The 22279-nt window shown below is 37.6% G+C and overlaps 1 protein-coding gene across 1 annotated transcript; it reads right to left on the bottom strand.

The window, feature by feature from the left end:
• Positions 1-20840: 20840 nt before the first annotated feature.
• IFNB1 (interferon beta 1) lies at positions 20841-21638 on the bottom strand. The gene has a single exon (XM_004047861.5). It carries the CDS (start codon positions 21563-21565, stop codon positions 21002-21004), a length of 564 nt encoding a protein of 187 aa, XP_004047909.1. The 5' UTR covers positions 21566-21638; the 3' UTR covers positions 20841-21001.
• Between the last annotated feature and the right edge of the window lie 641 nt (positions 21639-22279).

Raw genomic sequence — 22279 nt, 5'->3', positions numbered from 1 at the left:
AGTTTAAAAAATAATGATGTTAATCAGTACATTTAAATTCAACCTCACTCAGAGAAATGTACACGCCCGGTTGTAAATTGTAAATAATTGATTTACAATTTACTAATTGTTATTTACGAACCAATTGTAAATAATTGGTTTCTTGTGCAAAGGAAGGTATCTTGTTAGCTAAGCAATCATTTTGTTTCTCATTCAGTCACTCACCAGAGAAAAGAATCTTTTCTCTCTGTTTTTAAAACTGAAGTTAGTTAGTTGTCAATTCCACCTAGAAACATGAAAATAAAAACAAAAACACAGAATAAATTGATACTGAGAATGTAGTCCCAAGCTTCACAGAGGCTTGAAGACAACACTAAATGAACACACGTTGATAATTTATGATTTATTGTTAGTGGACTTAGGTGGGGGATTGAAGTGGGGAGGAGATAACAGGAAGTCTAAGAAGAGGGAGTGGCCTCTTCTAGGGTATCTCTACTTAGTGTGAGAGAGAAAGCTGGTAGGAGTGCATCCCAAGAATTTCTGCCTCATCTTTCACCCTGCTGTGTCCTCCCAATTTTGTGTTCCCCCAAAATTCGTATCTTAAAATCTTAACCCCCAAAGTGATAGTATTAGGAGGTGGGGCCTCTTGGGAGGTGATTAAGTCATGAGGGTGGAGCCTTGATGAATGGGATTAGTGCCCTTATGAAAAAGACCAAAGGGAGTTTGTTTGCCCTTTTCACCACATAAGGAGGTAGTGAAAAGACAGCTGTCTATGAGTCAGAAAGCCAGCCCTCACCAGACAGGGAATCTGCTGGCACCTTCCTCTTGGACTTTCCAGCCCTTCAGAACTGTGAGAAATTTCTGTTGTTTATAAGCTACCCCATTAATGATAATTTGTTATAGCAGTGCAAACTGACTAAGACACTCCCTTTCTTTCTGTTTTCCATATCTGCCATCACCTTTGTCCCATGCCTTTCTGTGTTCTCATTCTTCTAGGAAACCACATAAAACATCCAGAATTTCAAATGGGCATGCTGAGGATTGGGATGGTTCCAGGTGGAACACTTGTTGCTGTTTCCCTAGCTCAAGTGTAGGATTTATTGAGAACAGAAACTGCGAAGTGTTTAATCATAGCCATAATCTTTATCAGGCTGATAGTCCTATAATCTGTCTGCATTTAAAAGATAGCCTTTCCCGGAAGGGCACAGTCGCTCATGCCTGTAATCCCAGCACTTTGGGAGGCTGAGGTAGGCAGGTTACCTGAGGTCAGGAGTTCGAGACCAGCCTGGCTAACATGGTGAAACCCCATTTCTACTAAAAATACAAAAAATTAGCTGGGCACGGTGGCACGCGCCTGTAATCCCAGCTACTTGGGAGGCTGAGGCAGGATAATCGCTTGAACCCAGGAGGTGGAGGTTGCAGTGAGCCAAGATCGTGCCATTGCACTCCAGCTTGGGCAACAAGAATGAAACTCCTTCTCATAAAAAAATGAAATAAAATAAAATAAAAAAGATAGCCTTTCCCTCTGGATAGTGATAATCCTAAAAATAGTTTAATATTTTTTCTATCAAATGAAGCAGTCTGAAATTTATTCTTTGAGCAAAGTTATAAGAATACTGAACTTAAAAGATATTGATTATGCAGTCTATTTAAAGATACATGCATGCATATGTTCATTGCAACACTATTCACAATAGCAAAGACATGGAATCAACCTAAATGCCCATCAATGATAGACTGGATAAAGAAAATATGGTACATATACACCATGGAATACTATGCAGTCATAAAAAGGAATGAGATCATGTCCTTTGCAGGGACATGGATAGAGCTGGAGGCCACTATCCTTAGCAAACTAACACAGGAACAGAAAACCAAATACCACATGTTTTCACTTATAAGTGGGAGTTGAATGATAAGAACTCATGGACATATTGGGGAGAACAACACACACTGGGGCCTGTTAGAGGGTAAGGAGAAGGAGGGAGAGCATCAGGAAGAACAGCTAATGGAATGTTGGGCTTAATACCCAGGTGATGGAATGATCTGTGCAGCAAACCACCATGGCACATGTTTGCCTGTGTAACAAACATGCACATCCTGTACATGTACCCATGAAATTAAAAAAAAATAAAATTGATTATAAAACCAAATAAAAGAATATATTTAATTTAAAAAATATTTTATATATAAATATACAATCTTCTAATATTAATGTTTTAATACTATTTAATATGATAAATCTTTTGATAAATTAGTATTTGTGATTCAAATAATTTTTTTAATCCAGAAAATTGACGAAAATATTATCTTAAATCACAGAAACCGAATTAAAAGTTGCTTAAAAATATCAAACAGATTTCTGGAGACATCTAAAGTGGTATTAGTAACCAACTCCAAATTAGTTATTTATGTAAATAACCCGTTTCTTGGTATTGGAGTCTTCTTGTGCACTGTTCAATAAATAGTAGACCCCTTTGGATTTCAACATGGGTGACCTCCCAGGCACAGTTGCTATAGTTTTGGTGGTGTAAGTAGTTGTGAATCCCTTGGAAATAATTTTTTAGTCTAAGTATGATATTCCCCCTTTGCAAGAGTGAACGGCCCTCTTTCCTGGTTTCCTGCTCCAAACACGCCTCTGTCTTCTCTATTTGCTGGTAAAGTCTACTTAGGAATCTCTCCAAGCTGCTTTCATTCCAAAAAGATTGGGAGACATTAAGGCTGAAAGTGTTGAATATCTGCTGTAACATTTCTTATTTGGCAATGAGGGCATTTTCCTTTGAAAACAGGTTACTTTTAGAAACCTGGAAGAATCTGAAGTTGCTCCTGTCCTTTAGACATTGCAGAGGAAATTTTTCTCCTAGGTTTTTTAAATGTTCTAAAATCTCCCAGTTGCCCTTGCACCTTTGAAAGTGACAGTCCAGAGAGAATGCAGTAGTGGTGAGAAGTAGCACCAAGGCCCAGTCCAGCATGCATTGACTAGTCATGTTGAGTTCCTTCACACTGCTGTTCCTTCCTATAAGAGAGCTCAGGTATCAGCTCTGACTGCAGGCTCCACATCTCCAAATTTATATATCTGAGGGAGCTTTGTTCTTGCACGGTGTTTCAGGATACCTCTACTGGCACTTTCATGTGGTCTTTGCCACTTTTCACTTACTATTTTCCAAACATAAACAAAAACTTTGTAGCATCACCGGACAGCAATACATACATTTACTTTTATAATGTGATGGATATAAACTATCTTCTATGAAAGATCAACCATCAGTTACATGAAAACAAAGCAGTGGATATCCTTCCCTTAATTTGCATTTTTATGCATAGACTGTACTGGCTTGCCTTCGTCTACTTAGGCTTGTCGTTGTTCCAGTCAAGGATGACTCTGGGTGAAATGCTTGTTTAGATATTTGGCATGGTTTTCAAGGCTTTGTTTTAGCTAATTGTATTTTATCATAAACTTATATTTCAAAGCCCTTCAAACATGGCACATTGTTTAACCTCTCTGCCAATTTCCTGATGTCTAAGGTGAAGAAAATATTATCACAGATGGTTGTTAGCAAGATTGGTGACTGATGATTGGCACGGAGGAAGTGCTCAATCAATGCTTATTACCATAATGACCATAATCACCATCACCATCCTCTTAGGGAGAAGAAGGCCTAGCTGCCCCTGCCACTGACACACTTCTCTCTGGGGTTTTTGCTCTGTAAGGGCAAGAATGTTGCAGAGACTTGTGGATGAATGAGTACTGAAGCCAGTCAAGATGCTGTTTTAAAATCCTTTGAGATTTTATGCTTTGTAATTTTATTTAACTAGGGCAGATTGTAGTGTTGAATGCACTGTGAACACCAACTGTTGATCAACGAGTAATATTACCAAGAGTAAGGAATGAGGTGAGGGGGTGACATTTTTTGAGGATAAATTATGTGTGGGCACTGTGCTAGATGATGCGCTACTGTATACAAGGCAGGTCAGAATACAAGGCAGGCCAGAATTGTCTGAAGGGAAAAGCTAGTCACGATGAGAAAAACTAAAATGAGTGGAGTCAAAAACCATCATATGATATTAAAGACAACAACAATCATCCTATATACTGAATAATATTTTTATATAAATTCTCATTACGGACTAAATGTGGAGCAATTATACGATCCTCATTTTACAAGAGAGGAACCTGAATCTCAGAAACCCGATCTTACCTGCTAAGATTGGGTAAAGGTTAGAGGGACTGTGCTCAAAATTGGAGATGACAAAGAGGTTTAATCCCAAATCAATTGGTACTAGTCTTAGGGAGTGAGAAGGATTCCGAGGGCTTCATCTGGGCTAGGTGAAAAGAGTGCTGTAACCCGCTAGCACTGTCTGCTATGGGGTGAGGCAGCTCCGCTTCGAGCTGCCATCCCCATGTAAACGTTAAGCTGTCTTATGTATGTGTCTTGTTTGCTTGAGCGTGAATGAAACAGGGTGTAAGTTTGGAGTGAATAAGGGGAAATTAAAAAGGCAAGATAGAAAAGGTGACCACAAACTGTGGAGGAAACTGGAAAAATGATAATGATTTCTGTAGGCTAATCCTGCTTTCACAATCTGATATTAGAAAACAAAAAACACCACTTTTTTCTTTTCTTTCTTTTTTTTTTTTTTTTTTTTTGTAATGGACAGACAATTTCTAAGACAGAAAATTCAGGGATAGTGATTTCCAACTGAACTTCTAACTGTGCTCATGGGGCAGTCCCATAGCCTACCAACGTTCATCTTTATGGAAGAGGAGCCTGAGCATGCAAGATGGTCACATCTCTCAGAGTGCTTTTGGGAGGTCATGAATGGAAATTAAAAGCTATTATCTCAAATATGAAATGGCATCAAAATCCTAAACTATGCAGTCCTAACTGCAGGGCCAGTCAGCACCTGCTTCACCATAAAACAAAAAGGCGAACCACCATCTCTTTGTGTTTTTACTGCCTGCCCTCCACGTTAATGTGCTACGTGTGCTTGCCTTTGCTTAGCTAGCAGTGGAAAACCACTTCCCCTCTCTGTGGCCCTGAAAATGACAACCACATGTTGTTCCAGTCTTTTCTCTCAGTTTTATTTTCCAGGTCTTAACTCATGATTGCCCTCCGGGTTTCTGTAATGGTAAGGGAATGTTTTCAATTGAAACAAGAGTTCCTCCCAAAATGAAAGAACATGAAAACACAATTCTTCATCACATATTTGGTAAATCCTCTACTCTCCATTTGAAATTCAGAATTCAGGGGTTAAATTACAAGAGTGCTTTCAAGTACAGCTTGAAAAAACTGTGTTTATCTGAAATCACAGGCAATCTTTATATGAGCCTGGGTATTAAAACTGTTTAAATGCAGTTTTTTTAAGGAAGACTTTTGAATGGAAATGGAGAGAGTCTATTGAAATAAAAACTTTAATTAAATCATCATTTAGCTATTATGAAATAAAGACCTGATTTCATTAGTGCTTTCTAAGTTGTAGTTGCTGTTAAACATTTAAAAAAATTGTTTTACTAATTATAATACAAAATGACTCTCGAGTTCTTTTGTATTAACTCCTTTAATGCTACCCAGGAAATTCTGGGTGTAGGATCTTCTCTTCTTTTTTCCATCAATTTAATAAATTCCTGCTTATCATCAACATGAAAGTCTGTTTGTATTTAACAAAATTTCGGTTTTCCTCTTCTAAATCCGATATATTCTCTTATTACTAGGGCTTAATCTTTGTTTGAGTAGAGGTGAGTAACCCGCATAGCCAATAATAACAACTAACATTTGTCAAGTACTCCTTACCTTATGTATCAGAAACTGTGCCAAGGGATTTAGATGTAATATCTCATTCCTTAAATGTTAAGAGGTAGATCATTAATTAGCCAGTTTTTAAGGTAATGAAGCTAGACCTCAGAGAGATTAAGAAATTTGTCCAAGTCACACAAATTTATAAATGTTGGAGTGAAAATTCAAACGTAAATGTTCTTTAATCCAGGCCTTCTGTTTTAGATCTATAAAATCCAGCAGGAAAAGTCCTTTACATTCACTTATAATCTTAAAGAGAGATAGAAACCAGATAAAACATTAAAACTTTGAGTGATAGAAGTAAAAATCACATAGGCTCAAGCCTCTGAAATCCCCAATGGGCCCCTAAGAAATCCTGTAGAGCGATTTGCCCAAATGAGCCAGCAGCAAAGAAGGGAAATGTACTGAAGCCTCCTAAATCCCAATCTGGTGCATTTTCTACTAACGATATAGGCTTATGAGTGAGTAATTATATTTTAAAATTACATCAAGGTATAAAGTAGTATCATTATGTGATTCTCAGAAATTAAGTTTAGGCTTATAACTATATCAAATAGAGCTTGTGCTCATGTTCTCAGTTATCTTGTTGTCAGGGACATTGTGTAGTAAATGGAATGTCAGGATACAGCGAGAGCAAATGACTCATTAGGATTGTGATAGGATTGGAGACAATATATTTCAGTCCTTAAAACTGAGATAGCTTTATTATTACTACATGATTGTAAAAATCATTACCTGCTACTGAATGTGTTACATATTCAGAAAAAATACAAAGAAGAAAATTCATTCACAAATTTATCACTCAGATTTTTACCTTACTATTTTTATATATTAAATTCTAGGCTCTTTTCTATTAATATATGTATGGATTTTCCCACAAAATGGGGTTATATTATGCATATTGTTTAGAATGTATCTCTGTCACTTAACAATATGTTGGCTATGGAATACCTTCTGAGTCAACACACAGAAATCTAGCATAATTTTTCTTAATTAGCATAATTTTTATTAGCATAATTTTAAAAATTAATCTTCAAAGGTTAGAAATTTATGTTTTTCTCCTAAATTTGGAGTGTTTACAAAGTCTGAACCAGTAGACACCCTTGTATAACACCTTTTGAAAATGTGTCTAATTCATTTATGCAGCCAAAAGACACATGAAAAAAATGCTCATCATCACTGGCCATCAAAGAAATGCAAATCAAAACCACATTGAGATACCATCTCACACCAGTTAGAATGGCGATCATTAAAAAGTCAGGAAACAACAGGTGCTGGAGAGGATGTGGAGAAATAGGAACACTTTTACACTGTTGGTGGGACTGTAAACTAGTTCGACCATTGTGGAAGTCAGTGTGGTGATTCCTCAGGGATCTAGAACTAGAAATACCATTTGACCCAGCAATCCCATTACTGGGTATATACCCAAAGGATTATAAATCATGCTGCTATAAAGACACATGCACATGTATGTTTATTGCTGCACTATTCACAATAGCAAAGACTTGGAACCAACCCAAATGTCCAACAATGATAGAGTGGATTAAGAAAATGTTGCACATATACACCGTGGAATACTATGCAGCCATAAAAAATGATGAGTTCATGTCCTTTGTAGGGACATGGATGAAATTGGAAATCATCATTCTCAGTAAACTATCGCAAGGACAAAAAACCAAACACCGCATGTTCTCACTCATAGGTGGGAATTGAACAATGAGAACACATGGACACAGGAAGGGGAGCATCACACACTGGGGCCTGTTGTGGGGTTGGGGGAGGGGGTAGGGATAGCATTAGGAGATATACCTAATGTTAAATGATGAGTTAATGGGTGCAGCACACCAACACGGCACATGTATGCATATGTAACTAAACTGCACGTTGTGCACATGTACCCTAAAGCTTAAAGTATAATTAAAGTAAAACTTAAAGTAAAGTAAAGTAAAAAAAAAAAAAAAAGGAAAACAATGTCAAAGAAAACAAAACAAAGCAAAACAACAAAAAAGGAAAATTTGTCTAATTATTTCCTTAGGACAAAATAATAGAAAATGAATTGCTGAATCAAAGGGAATATAGTTTTAAGGCTTTTGGCAGCCTTATTTTCTGCTGCCCTCCACTATCATACCAATTGCTAAATATTTGAATATCTAGAATAATATAATATGAAAATTATATTATTTTGTGTTCAATGCATTTTTTTATACTAATGTTGGGTGCTTGTTATTTCTAAAGCATGGAGTCAATGACTATTGGTTGCTTTTCAAAGCTAATTGATGTTTGACACAGATTCCTACACTTTTCTAAAAAGCAATCTCTCTAAAATAAATTTACAAGGGATATTCTTATTCTCATTTATAGATGGGAAAACTGAGAAGAAAGAACATTAAAGGTACTGACTTTATTGACTCAGAAGAAATTATTTTTTTCTTTCCAACCTAGACCAGGCACTGATCAAAAGTACTGGCTGGCTCTCACCAAATGGAAGAGTGCCAGATATTCTAACATTGGTCACTTTTTGTGATTCTTCTTCTTCTCTCCTTTTTAATTTTTTTTTGGAGTTTGCAGATATTTAGTTTTACTTTTATTAAAAATGGTTTTATAAATAAATTTTTTTATTCACAAATACTATGTGTTCAATACTGATGTTAGGTACACTTATAACAAGTCCATCCTGTTTCACCTGCCTGAAGTACAAAAACAAGCTCACATTCTTCTCTCTACAGTTATTACTGCATCACATGCACACGTGTAAGAAAGATTTATACAATGCAATTAAATGAAAAAACATTCTTTCTCACTTTTCCATCCCTACTTCCAATCTACAGAAGCAACTTGTTTTTCGTTTTGTTTCTTTTCTTTTGCCATTTATTATAAACCATGTAAATCTACATAATGTACCAAAATCCTTATTGATTTACCAATTTAGACTATAACTTTTGACTTCATGTTCTAACTATAGTTTATTTATATCACTTTCCACCTCTCCTCTTTTCTCCCGTATTTTGTTGGATATTGCTGCAGCTGTTTTTATAACTATTACCCATTCTGTATTTCTTTGTTTTCCTTATTAACACAGGCAATGTGTCCAGCTATAAACACTCACATTCTAAGGCTCCATATGAAATATCAGGAACTCTGAGAGATCGTCCACTTCCTAATTCAGATAATACCCCTCCTACTTGATGAAATGTGGAGGCAATGCTTGCAGGTACAACCATCATGTTATAGCCATGAGTTGACAAATATAACAGTGACGTGGTAAAAATAATAGAGCAGAAAAAGAGTGCCCAGCTCCCAGGCACATCATTAGAAAGCTGGCCTGCTCTAACTGCCTCCATCTAGATCTTTTGTAGGTGGAGAAGACAAACCCCTTTAGTTTAAGCTACTGCTAATAAGGCTGTTTGTTAGCTGTAGCTGAATGCATTCCTAACAGAAATAGTTATATTATTTTCATTCTTCATTGGTTCTTCACTGATAACTTTATAAGCATAATAAAATAATACACTGTAGGAATGCATGTGAGTATAATGATACACTTAAATCTCTTGTTTCTTGTTTTATCCTCATTAGACAATATCTTGTGACTGATTCAACTCTTTAATTATGTGTTTACTGTTATATTCAAAGAGATGCTGGAACTAGGAAGAGGTTAAAGAGAGATTATTTGCCATCTTGAACTAGGAATATCACATCTCTTTTGTATACTTAATTGGCTCAAGCTTCACATGACCTAGAATATTTTCCCCTTTCCTCTGGGGTACTGTCGTTCTGTCACATAGCTCAGATGCTCCAAAAAGCCAGTGTTTCTCCCAAAGCATGGATAGCAGGATGCCCCACACCACAACGATCTTTGTTAGCTGTTATGGCCCTGTGCTACTACAGACCTGTACTTCCATTGCTGGAGTTTTCAAGTGTATGTTCACATTTATCCATTATTTTCAAAGCAGATTCCAAAAATAAGGGTGATTGGATCAAGAGAGATATATTGTCAGTCACATGAAGTGCCTGGAAGATGCTTTTGCTCTTCTTGCATGGTACTCAGCTGCCAGTCCAGATTTTTCCATCTCTCATGGTGCATTTCCTCTTGAGGAGCCCTTGATGATTCCTGGAAGCAGAAAGTCTCTGCCCATCAAAACCAGAACAATCAGAGGCTTCAGAATTTTTTTTATTTTTGGCTGGAACTGTGTTAGTTTGGGGGGATTGTGTATAGTATAATGAAAGTATTGGCAGCCAGTAGGTTAGATGAAGATGAAGATTGCCTCTGGTGGAACCAAGGGGGATTTGAAAAGGGTTTACCTTTCATTCAGATCTGCGAGTTATGTATTCAAGTATTCATTCATTCAACAAATGTTGATAGGTGGTGTGGTACAATTAGTTAGTTGTGGAATCAGAAAGACCATCCTGTCCTTGAATACTTCCCCTGCTCTTCACTGATCCCTGAACTTGAAGCAGATTCCTTAATTCTCTACTACTTGCTTTCCTCCTTTCAAACACAATGAAAATGCTATCTTATAGTAACTCAAGGGTTAGCAATAATATATGTAAAATACTCTTTCTCTCTTCTCTAATCACGGAGCAATAAGGGTGTGATACCTGAGTGGCCCAGTCCCCCTGCCTCCTCAGGGAGAAGTATAAAGAAAGGAGGGGAGAAAAGATTTCTGATAGAGGAAAATCTCCAATTCCCGTTTCTGAGACCCCTGAGCTGCCCTTCCTGCAACAGTTGCTTTGATGCTATGAGCAATTCTATTCTTGCAATAGATCCCATTTTTACATATTGTGGTTGCAGTTGAGTTTCCATCACTTTCAGCTGAAAGGGTCCTGAGGGTGGCAGCTGAAATCCTCCTCTTTTCTTTGAGGGCATGTGGATTATTCGGTGAAAATAATGAAAGCTGAGGGAGAGAAGGCAAACTCATCACTATGGTTAAAGCAGGTTGATATTTGTGATTGTCTGCTTTGCCAGCTAGGGTACCCAGTCCTGGGTGTCAAGAAGGACTTATCTTCATTCTCTGCTTCAATAGCTCTCTAAAACCTCTGCGAATATACTTATCTTGCCTTTAACTGCTCATCTTCTGCAATAGGACTGAGCTCCCTGAGGGCAGGCCTTGTGGCTCTAATGCCTCGAATGTTATAAGCTGTCCAACTCACATGTGTAGAATGAATAGTGTGTAAATAAATATACAGAAAATTAAGAATTTCTCAATTATCACTCATGTGAATGTCTCCTAAATACAGTCTTTCCACTTAATAAATAAAAAGTTACTAAATAGTACCATTGCCTGAGCCAATTAAAGTTTTGCATATCTTAGAACCTTGCCTCTGCTATTTACTCACCAGTTAAAGCAAATTATTTAAGTTATCAATCCCCAGATCTCTAATGTGCACTTTGACAAGTATATATATTTTTTTGAGATTCAAATGCTGTATTGAGAAAGATATAATCCATGCAGAGGGCATTATGACTAGTGTGCTTCTGGGTTAACTATTTGGTCAGGAGGGAAATAATATTGCAACTAGTTGAAGATCATCGTTTTGGAGCACCTCCAGACCTTATTACTGCATGGTCCGACCTGGGGGAAAGAATGAAAATGTATTTCCTTCTACTTTGGTTCAGTTGATAGGCTATTCTCTACTAGAGACAAACTGTGTTTCACACACAACCAGGTAGGTGACCACTTAATATCACAGCAAGGTGCAATCAGGCAGTAGGTTCCACAGGGTCAGTCTTCTCCCAGTTGATCGATGGGAGCAGTTCATTAAGGTCAAAATGTCAGAAATGTAAATAGTTCTTTCACTGCTTCCCTCCACCACTGTTTTCCCTTTGGGTTATTATCATTTATCACTTCTGGCAAATCAAAAAGAGAGAGAGAGAGAGAGAAAAGGAAAAATCAGGAGAATTTTTAGACTGTTGGTGAAAATGCTGCTGCTGAATAAGATGATGTCTCCTTGGAAGTTATCACAGCTTGATAGCCATAATCCCTTCTCAGAACCTTTAGAAGGCTTTGTGGCCCTGTCTGAGTGTTCCCAAGTTATTCCGCTGGTGGGTTGCCTGTGTTTTTCCATTCCCAATTAATGACTGGATAAGGAAGTAAGAACAGAATAGGGAACAGGGGCTTATTAGGGACCAGTAACGGTTCCCTGTGACAAGACATCTAACAGATGAAACACTGTTCCTGTCATCCTTTTCATTTCTGCATTTATGTGGCTGGGTTACCAGGAGATAGGGAGAGAGATCAGTCTAGAAGTCCAGTATGGGGCACCAAAGCTAGTGAGATTTCCAGTGGGAGGCTGAGTTCAGGCAACAATGTCTGTGAAACTGAGCAATGAAGGAGAGAAAGCTTATTGGACATGCAGTCAGAAGATAACAGCCTAGGTCATTTTCTAATTATATGAATATATTTGAGATGCCCATGGACTTTGTGTTAGGCTCTATCTTATTGACCAGACAATTACATGATCATGGTGTCATGGTATTGTTTTTAATTACAGAGATAATTGTCTGAACTATCTGGGAATTTCTACAGATTTTGTGAAATTTTACTTTGGATAGGGATGGGATGCTTTAAAATAGAGGCTCTTATGTTTCAGCAAGAGAATAATAGGTAACAATTTCCTGCAAAGAGGAAAAAAAGCTACCATTTATTGATAAGTATATGCCAGGAGTTTTTCTGGACAAGTCCTACACAGGTAGTAGATGCAACGGAAGGTTATTTACCTCTCCCACTTCCTTCTTTATACATACCTCCCAAGCCAATGGGAGCCTGAGATGAAGTCAAGGGTTTTGAATGGAGCAATTTGAAAATGAACCCTTCCTTGTCAACTATTACAGAAAGTATTATAATATAACCCAGGGAGGTTGAGCACTTGTGACTTAATAAACACAATTAAACCATAAGAAATAAGAACAAATTTAGATAAACAGAAAGAAAATGAATTTTTCATGCATACCACATTTATTATTTCAGGGGTGTGGCTTATAGTAGGAAAATAATCCATGGAACTCAAAGGTATATTGGAGTTTAGGAGAGATCCCGTTGCAGCCTGGAGGGGAGGAAGCTGTATTGAATGTTGCTTTCCTCCCTTGTGTGGCCTACTCTTCCTTAATAGATGCTAAGGTGTCACATATGCCTAATAGACACCAACTGGTCTAAAGCCAGTTCGCCAAATATAAAATATATCATGCTTTAAACTATTTATAAGGCTTATAACAAATATAATGGAAGAAGTTATTTTAATAGCCCTTGAATATTTATTTCTATGGCATTTTACTATTTTAATTTATTTTTTAAATTGATAGATAAAAATGGCATGTATTTATGGCATAGAACATGGGGTTTTGAACTACACATACATTGTGAAATGGTTAAATCTAGCTAACAAGTGCATTGTCTCACATAGTTATTATTTTTTGTGGTGAAAACACTTAACACCCATTCCCTTAGCATTTTTCAAGAATACAATATATTATCATTAACAATCACCATGCCGTACAATAGATCCTTTGAACTTATTCCTCCTATGTAACTGTAATTTTGTATTTTTTGACCAACATCTCCCCAGCCCTCTCCTGCCCATCCCAACTGTCCCAGCTCTGGCAACCATCATTCCGTGCTCTGTTTCCATGGGATTAACATTTTTAGATTTTTCATGTAAGTGAGATCCTGTGGTATTTACAAGGCCCTGTGTTGGACCAAGTCATACATCCCATTTTTTGCATTTATTTCTCATAGAAATCTTGAAGAGTTTGGGGTATGATTGTTTCTAATTTATTTAACTTGCCCAAGACCATACAGGTACAAAGTGGCAGAACCCACAGTAGCTCTCAGGTTTGTATTATTTCATGCCCTGTGTTTTTTCCATCAGAGTATAGGAAACTTTAAAAAAAAAAAAAAACTTTGTACTTTCAATGCACAGATTTTCAATTCATGCATTCCTAGATTAGTAAATCATTTTCTGCTTTGAAAGTTATTTGTTTTACCTCTGGACTTTCATAAAAAGAAAATGAGCCAAGAAATTAAAAAGTGAAAGAGAAATTTGCTGTGTATTTCCATTAAGTAATGTAAGCCATTTTAGTTTTTAAGCATTCCTATGAGATAACAAAATCAGCTTGTGGCAGACTTGAGAGGGAAACTGCACACAGGGCTGTCTTGCTAGTACATGGATAAAAATGTAGTGCTCAAGAGAAGGAAATGCAGCCTTGCCAAGGGAAAAACGATGACTCATGATTCAGACAGTTGCTTACAAAAACCTTTGGAGAAAATATTCTCCGTAGAGTCTGGCAAAGGAGCAAATGGGAATTTCCTGCTATTCTCTTTAGAAAAAGGAAGAGAGAGAGAGTTCCCTTCTGAATGGGGATGGAAGGAGACCAATTGCTTGAGTGAGGACAGCAGCCCTTTCTGCAAAAGATCCCCACAGGCCACTGGACGTTAGTGCACCCACTTGGAGCAAAACCAGGAGTTGTGCTGTGCATGAGCTGCCGGGCAGTAGAGCTTCTTGTTCCTTCTCTAAATTGCAATATTTGTGCTATGTAGTTGGGTAAAAATAGCATTTTGGGTGGTAGTAGATGATTACAGGTAGTTAAGAGTATGGTCCCTGTTTCCAAATATGTCTCTGTTCTTTACCTACTGTGGATTTGGTCAAGTTACTTAACCTTACTGAGCCTCAGTTTTCTTATGTATAAAAAGGAGAGAACAATACTTACCTCATAGATGTTCTCTGGATGATTAAATAAGATGGTCTATCTATCTATCTATCTATCTATCTATCTATCTATCTATCTATCTATCCATCCATCCATCCATCTAACTATCATCTATCGAGCTAGCTAGCTAGCTAGCTAGTTCATCCTCAGCAGATCCCTTGCAGCAAGTAAGTCCTTAAGAAATGTAGCTGTTATTGTTGTGTTTGCATTGTACTATCATTGCAAATATTTCCATTATGAAGACACAAGTTAAAAATAGTTGCCTTGATGATTTCTCATGAAATTAAATATGGAATTACTGCATGATTCAGCAATTTTATATCTGGGTATATAGCCCAAGAAGTAAAAGCTGGGACATGAATAGATATTTGTATACCCATATTCATAGCAGCATTATTCACAATAGCCAAAAAAAGGAAGCACACTAAGTATGCATCAATGGACCAATGAATAAACTAAATGTGGTACACACACACAAACACACACAGCCTTAAAACAGAAAGAAATTCAGAAACATGCAACAACATAGATGAAACTTGAAGACATTATATTATACTAAGAAGAATAAGCCAGTCACGCAAGGACAAAGTTTATATAATTAGTCATATGAGGTACCAAGAGTAATCAAATTCATAGAGACAGAAAGTAGAATGGTGGTTACCAGGGGCTTGGAGAAGGACAAATGAAGAGTTGGTGTTTAATGGCTTCAGAGTTGCAAATGAAAAAGATGAAAGAGTTCTGGAGATGAATAGTGGTGATGGTTGCACGACAATATGAATGTAGTTAATGTTACAGAACTTAAAATGTAACTTAAAAAGGGTTTAAATGCTATATTTTATGTATATTTTGCCACAATATGAAAATGGGAAAAATCATTTCCTTAAGCACTGGAATTTGTAATATGTAACTTGTATTGCACTTAGTGCAGATATGCAATGTGTGAAGTGCTCTTGGCTTTTTCCCCCATAGTTTTAGCACGCAGGGATCGTGATCCACTTCTTGGACTATCATTTAAAATATGGAGTATTGCAAATGTGCCATAAGTAAAAACTTTTAACAATCTAACCTCTAACTGACAATGAACTTAGACTGTAAGATAATTTTTTATTTCTAAGAGCCTGTTGATTTAATCTCATCTTGGAGTCTTATGAAAGAGATCTTAAGACATCAAACAATGTATGTTGAGTTTAACAAGGGAACACAACAAGATGCTTTGGCTCCATTTTCTTTATTTTTCAGTAAATTTATACTTTTTTTATTTTTTGAGAGGTTTCAATGAAGTACAATGACATGTAATAAACTGTACATATTTAAAGTGGACACTGTGATAAGTTGTAACATGTATATACACCCCTGAAACCATCAACACAGTGAAGATAGTGAAAATGTCCTTGTGCTCTCAAAAGTTTCTTTGTGTTGCTTTGTAATCTCTCCCTCCATCTCACTCCTCAGTACTACTGCCCCCACCCCCAGGTAACCACTAATCTGCTTTCTGTCATTATAGATTAATTTTCCTTTCTAGAGTTTTATAGAAATAGGCCAATACAAAATTTATTCCTTTTTGGTCTATTTTCTTTTCTTTTTTTTTTGAGATGGAGTCTCGCCCTGTCACCCAAGCTGGAGTGCATTGGTACAATCTCCACTCACTACAACCTCCGCCTCCTGGGTTCAAGTGACTCTCCCGCCTTGGCCTCCCGAATAGCTCGGATTACAGGCAATCGCTATCCTGCCCTCTAGTTTTTGTATTTTTACAGAGATGGGGTTTCACCATGTTGTCCAGGCTGGTCTTGAACTCCTGACCTCAGGGGATCTGCCTGCCTTGGCCTTCCAAAGTGCTGGGATTACAGGCATAGCCACTGTGCCTGGCCCTTTTGTATTCAGCATAATTTTTTTGGAGATTCATCCATGTTGTTGTGTGTATCAATGATTCATTCCTTTTTATTGTTGAATAATATTCCATTGTATGGATATACTACAATTTCTTTAATCATTCATTTGTGATGGACAAACAAAGCTCCCACAAACATTCATATACAAGTCTGTGTATATGAATGTTTATACACAGAAAAGAATCCTTTCTTTTCTCTTGGATAAGTACTAGGGAGTTGACTGGTTGGATCATGTGGTAGGTATATGATTACCTTTTTTAAAAACTGCAAAAATGGTTTTCCAAAGTCATTGGACCATTTTTTGAAAGTTCTAGTTGCTCCACATCTTTGCCAATCCTTGATATGGTGAGTCCTTTTAACTTCAGCCATTCTAATAAGTATGTAGCAGTGTCTTATTGTTGTTCAATTTGCATTACATTAAAGGCTAACAATATTGGTGTTTTCCTGTCTTGTTTGCCATCTCTGTACCTTCTTTCCTGAAATATGTGTTGAAATCTTCTGTCTGTCTTTTATTGGGTTATTTGCTTTCTTATCACTGAATCTTGAGAATTCTTTACATACCAATACAACTTCTTTATCAGAGAGGTGACTTGCAAATATATTCTCTCAGTCTGTGACATGTCTTTTAATCCTCTTAAGAGTCCTTTGAAGTGGGCTCCATTTTTTTTAAAATTCACAGGCTAATTATTGGGGGATATAATTTGAATAATGCGTTATAGGTTTTCTAGGAACACCCTCCACATGAATGTCAAAACAGAATAACAACTGAAACATAATTGTCTGATTTGGTGATAACTATGATGTGAACATGTTTTTGGAGTACTCTCCATCAGGTCAATTAACGAGTTAAGTGGTTAAGTGGATCCTACTAAATTAGGAGAGTATAATTTTGTGCTGGCACTACTAGTCCAATTTTTGAGTTTGTCTTAAACTATCCTAGTCAATTTTAGGCAATTGAACTAATGTTTAAAAAGCAACAATTAATGTTGAGAACAAAAGGATTCATAAAACAGTTCATTTTTTTAGGCTTAGCAAGCACCAGTGCAATGTGTTTAGAGAAAATGTCTGCAGTCAACAAGGTATGGTTCTGGGTGACATTCATCTTCTGACTCTGTTACCAGCTGCTGGCTCTCTCTGTGTTTCCCACAGCCAAACCCGTCAAGAAGAAATCCATGTTGATGAGGGCCCCCACAGTCTGTGCTTGGCAGACCTCTCATGCATCAAAAATAGAGCTTGGCCAAAAGGGCTGGTGAACTTTGCTCAGAAAGGACAGAAGCTATGGCAGGTCCTCATGGTGGAAAGGGCTCCCCTGGGATCAAATCATTTCACATTCATTATCTGACCTACACCACCAACAATCCTTGAGAAAGATTTTACCATGTTAATATACTAATTTGCTATTTGCATGTCTTCTTTGATGAAGCATCTGTTCCAATATATTATCCATTTTTATTATTTTATTTATTATGCATTTTATTGTTTTATTAGTGTTTTTGTTATTATTGAGTTTTCAGAGATTTTAAAAAATATATTCTGGAGATGAGTCTTCTATCAGATATGTGATTTGCAAATACTTTCTCCCAGTCTGTGGCATGTTCTTTTCATTTTCTTAAGAGCATTTTATGAATAAGTTCCTGATCAGATGTTATCTGAATACCTGAACATGTTTAATGCCACCTAAAATGCCTAAATAACACCTTTGTTGACTGCAAAAAAGACTATACAAATGTGTGCTGATATTGCCCTGCATCTGCATGTTCATATATTTAAGCAAAATTCATATATTTGTATGTAATCCAGATGTTCACCAGCGCCTTCTTACTGTTCAAGAGCTAGATAAGACAGCTCCATCTCCTGATCCAGCTTTGTGGATTCCTAAGGTGTGATATGGGAAGGGGGAAGGTGGCTCTGTTGTCATTGTTTTGCCTTCTGTTTCTTCTAATTTGGTTCATCTATGAAGATCTGGCCACCCCATGTTTGTTCAAACATGAGACCGGGCACTTTCTGTGATTGGTACACAGAGGTTTTACGCACATAAGGACTTTTTGTGGTAGCCATTTTTATTGAAGTTTTGGAGATGATGGCGGACAGAGTTTCAATACATCAGCGCACGCAATTTCATGCTGCACATGAGCTACGCTGTTTGGAAAAGTTCTTTTTTCATTCCCACCAGCAAAAGTTTCATTGTCTGACTTGTTCCACGTAGTGTCACAGTTCCAGAGCTTTGGGGGATTTCTGTCTGTCTCCTTTCTCCTTAAAAGCTGACACACAAAACATGCTATTGGTATTTTACTGTCTTTTCTGTTGCCACACCCATAACCTCAAGATCTCACTAGATATTGAGTGAAGCCTCATTAGATATTTTTCTACAGACTCATTAGATATTTTTCTAAACAAAGAGTGTTTTCCTTAAGACCTTATTCTGGTGCCAGCCAAAGTAATATTATTATTTTACTTTATTCCTCATGCCTAGTCATCGGTTCAGCACATGCAAATGTGCACCTTTGGGCTAGTTGCCTTCATTTTTATTGGAATTAATTTTAATTGTTACTTATCTTCTACTGGTTATGGACTTATTTTTGGCATTCTGGATGGGCTGACATGCTAAGCTGTGATACAGTATTTCTAATTCTGCAGAAGTGGCCTCTCTCCTGTCATTCTTGCCCCAGCACGGAGGTAGAGCAGGTCTTTTCAAGAACTTGCCAGTTTCTGGGCCAGTTTAGCAGTTCAGCCCAGAGAAAGCAGTGGACAATAGGGGCCCATTGCTGAGAGAGATTTCTTTAGCTTCCTCTTGGCTGCTCTAGACACTGCCTGGACTCTGCATTGCTACTTGCTGATCTTGTCCTTGACTCCAGGAAAAAGGGGAGTTCGGCTACAGAAGGGCTTTTGGCAGAGCAGGGGTGGAAAGCTGGGGGAAGGATGAAGCTTGAGGGGGGCTTGACTGGTTTGAGTCAATGGCAGCAGGCCCCCCATGATGACATTTCTTGTTTGCATAGCCCGTGTGTGTGTTACCCACTTTGAACTGCAAGGGGGAGCCCTGAGTTCATTGTCTACACAATAGTAGCTTCTCTGGAACTCTTAATGAACAGATTACTTCTCCTGAAAGCCGCTTCTTTTAAAAGGAACTCAGATTTCTTTACTGCTCTAGGAAAAAATGCCTAGATACAAATAAAGACTTTTATGATGCTTCTCTTTGAACTTCTTTTTAAAATCTCCATTCACTAGAGACTGAATGAAATCATTATGTGACCATGGGCAGTTACTAAATTTCTTTGAGATTTAGTTTCCTCTCCTGTAAAATGGCAATAATGTACTTGTGCCTACCTGAGGGGTGCTTGTGGAGAAGATTAAATCCGATTATCTATATGGGATCTCAGCGCAGTGCCTATTTCATTAGAATTTCTCAGTAAACAGCAACTGCTAATGGCAGTAATAGCCATTATAACCCAAGTTCCCGAGTTTTGGTACAAAGACAAAAACCTAACCAGTCAGTCCATGCTGACCAGGTGCCCAAAGAGCTCCTAGAAAAGCTTGATTTTTTCCCGGTGTAAGCCCTGGGAAAAATTAATGCCCTCTCTATCTCACCTAAACTTCCCTTTCTCCTATGTTTCCTGGCTTTTTGCTTGATTTGAAACTGGACTTAAACTGCTGCACCTCTTTCATTTGGCTTTAGGGACTATGTGGCGTCCGCAATGCAGAGCAACAGAAAACTGGACAGGACATTCCTGGAATTCTGTATGAACAAGGCAGTGGGGACTGGAAGCAGACTTAGTTTTTTGAAAAACTAGGGAGAAAACTAACCAGATGGCTAGGGTATAAAAAGGTTCTTCTTCCTCTGATGCCTGTGCCATGCCAGCAGACAGGGACCCACAGCTCCCCTAAGATACCCACACATCTTGGCTGTCCCATGATGAGCAGAATAAAGAGATTGCTGCTTAATAGTGTCATGGAAGTAAATGGGACTTCTCAACCTTAAGCTTGCAGGGATGGTGGGGGGCACATAATTATTTAAAAATCTTTCCAGGAGCAAAGTATCCCCCAAATAACATGGGAAGGTTAGGGAGAACACAAAATCTGACATATTCCTCTGGCTATTCCTGATGGCCAGCTTAATTCTAACTTTATGACGAGAGAATCTGGAGCACACAGTAGGAGGAATGGGAACCCCAGGTTTAGTTCCAGACCCTCCAGCTTGCCTTTTCTCTTTTAATCCCACAGCAGTTCATGCCATATTTATTCCCCCATAAGGTTCAGGTCCCCTTATTGTCTCTTACCTTATATATTCCACATGGCTTTCTTGAATTTTAAATTCCTTGAAGGCAGGGGCCAGAAAGTATACTACTTTGCAGGTATATTCTAAAAAGAACAACTAATAGGTACTCGGCAATTTTATAATATGGATGGTTATATAAATCAAATCAAAATTAAAACTGCCATGTTGACTTTTGCATCAAAAATAATTTATTTTCCAAAATAACATTTAAATAAATAAAAATAACTCATAATTTAATAAAAATTTTAAAATCTTCTAGTGTCCTTTCATATGCAGTACATTAGCCGTCAGTCACTTAAACAGCATCTGCTGGTTGAAGAATGCTTGAAATAATTGTCCAGTCCCAGAGGCACAGGCTAGGAGATCTTCAGTTTCGGAGGTAACCTGTAAGTCTGTTAATGAAGTAAAAGTTCCTTAGGATTTCCACTCTGACTATGGTCCAGGCACAGTGACTGTACTCCTTGGCCTTCAGGTAATGCAGAATCCTCCCATAATATCTTTTCAGGTGCAGACTGCTCATGAATTTTCCCCTGGTGAAATCTTCTTTCTCCAGTTTTTCTTCCAGGACTGTCTTCAGATGTTTTATCTGATGATAGACATTAGCCAGGAGGTTCTCAACAATAGTCTCATTCCAGCCAGTGCTAGATGAGTCTTGTCTGAAAATAGCAAAGATGTTCTGAAGCATCTCATAGATGGTCAATGCCGCGTCCTCCTTCTGGAACTGCTGCAGCTGCTTAATCTCCTCAGGGATGTCAAAGTTCATCCTGTCCTTGAGGCAATATTCAAGCCTCCCATTCAATTGCCACAGGAGCTTCTGACACTGAAAATTGCTGCTTCTTTGTAGGAATCCAAGCAAGTTGTAGCTCATGGAAAGAGCTGTAGTGGAGAAGCACAACAGGAGAGCAATTTGGAGGAGACACTTGTTGGTCATGTTGACAACACGAACAGTGTCACCTACTACCTGTTGTGCCAGAGCAAAGGCTTCGAAAGGTTGCAGTTAGAATGTCCTTTCTCCATGGGTATGGCCTATTTATATGAGATGGTCCTCTCTCTATTCAGAGGAATTTCCCACTTTCACTTCTCCCTTTCAGTTTTCCTATGTCATTTACATTAGTAGTTTCTAAAACTGTTTATTTAAGCTCCTATCTTATGTTATATATATTAGGGAAAAAGATTTACAAACTGTGAGGTTTTCTAATGTTTTTTAAAGTTTCAGTGAATGACTAAAGCAAATTGTAAAACAAGACTTGGGAGAAAGCAAAGGAAAGCAAACGACCTGAGAATTCAAGAACCTCAAAACACTAAAAGATACAGTTGGTCCTTCCTATCCATGGGTTCTGTATCCGTGGATTCTACCGACTGTAGATGGAAAATATTTTTTAAAAATACAATAAAAATAATAATACAACAACAAAAAATAATGTATATTTTAAAGATACAGTATTACAGCTATTTAGCATTTATATTGTATCAGGTATTATAAGTAATCTAGGGATGATTTAAAATATACAGAAATACATGTGCAGATTATATGCAAATACTGCAATGTTTTATAAGAGGGAATTGAGCATCCTCTGATTTTGGTATCTGTGTAGGCAGCGGGATGGTGGTCCTAGAACCAATCTTCTTTGGATACTGAAAGACT

Source organism: Gorilla gorilla, chromosome 13, assembly GCF_029281585.2.
Source record: "Gorilla gorilla gorilla isolate KB3781 chromosome 13, NHGRI_mGorGor1-v2.1_pri, whole genome shotgun sequence".
Classification (NCBI taxonomy): domain Eukaryota; kingdom Metazoa; phylum Chordata; class Mammalia; order Primates; family Hominidae; genus Gorilla; species Gorilla gorilla.
The sequence above is the reverse complement of the archived record's forward strand: the minus strand, read 5'-3'. Positions and strand labels throughout refer to the sequence as shown.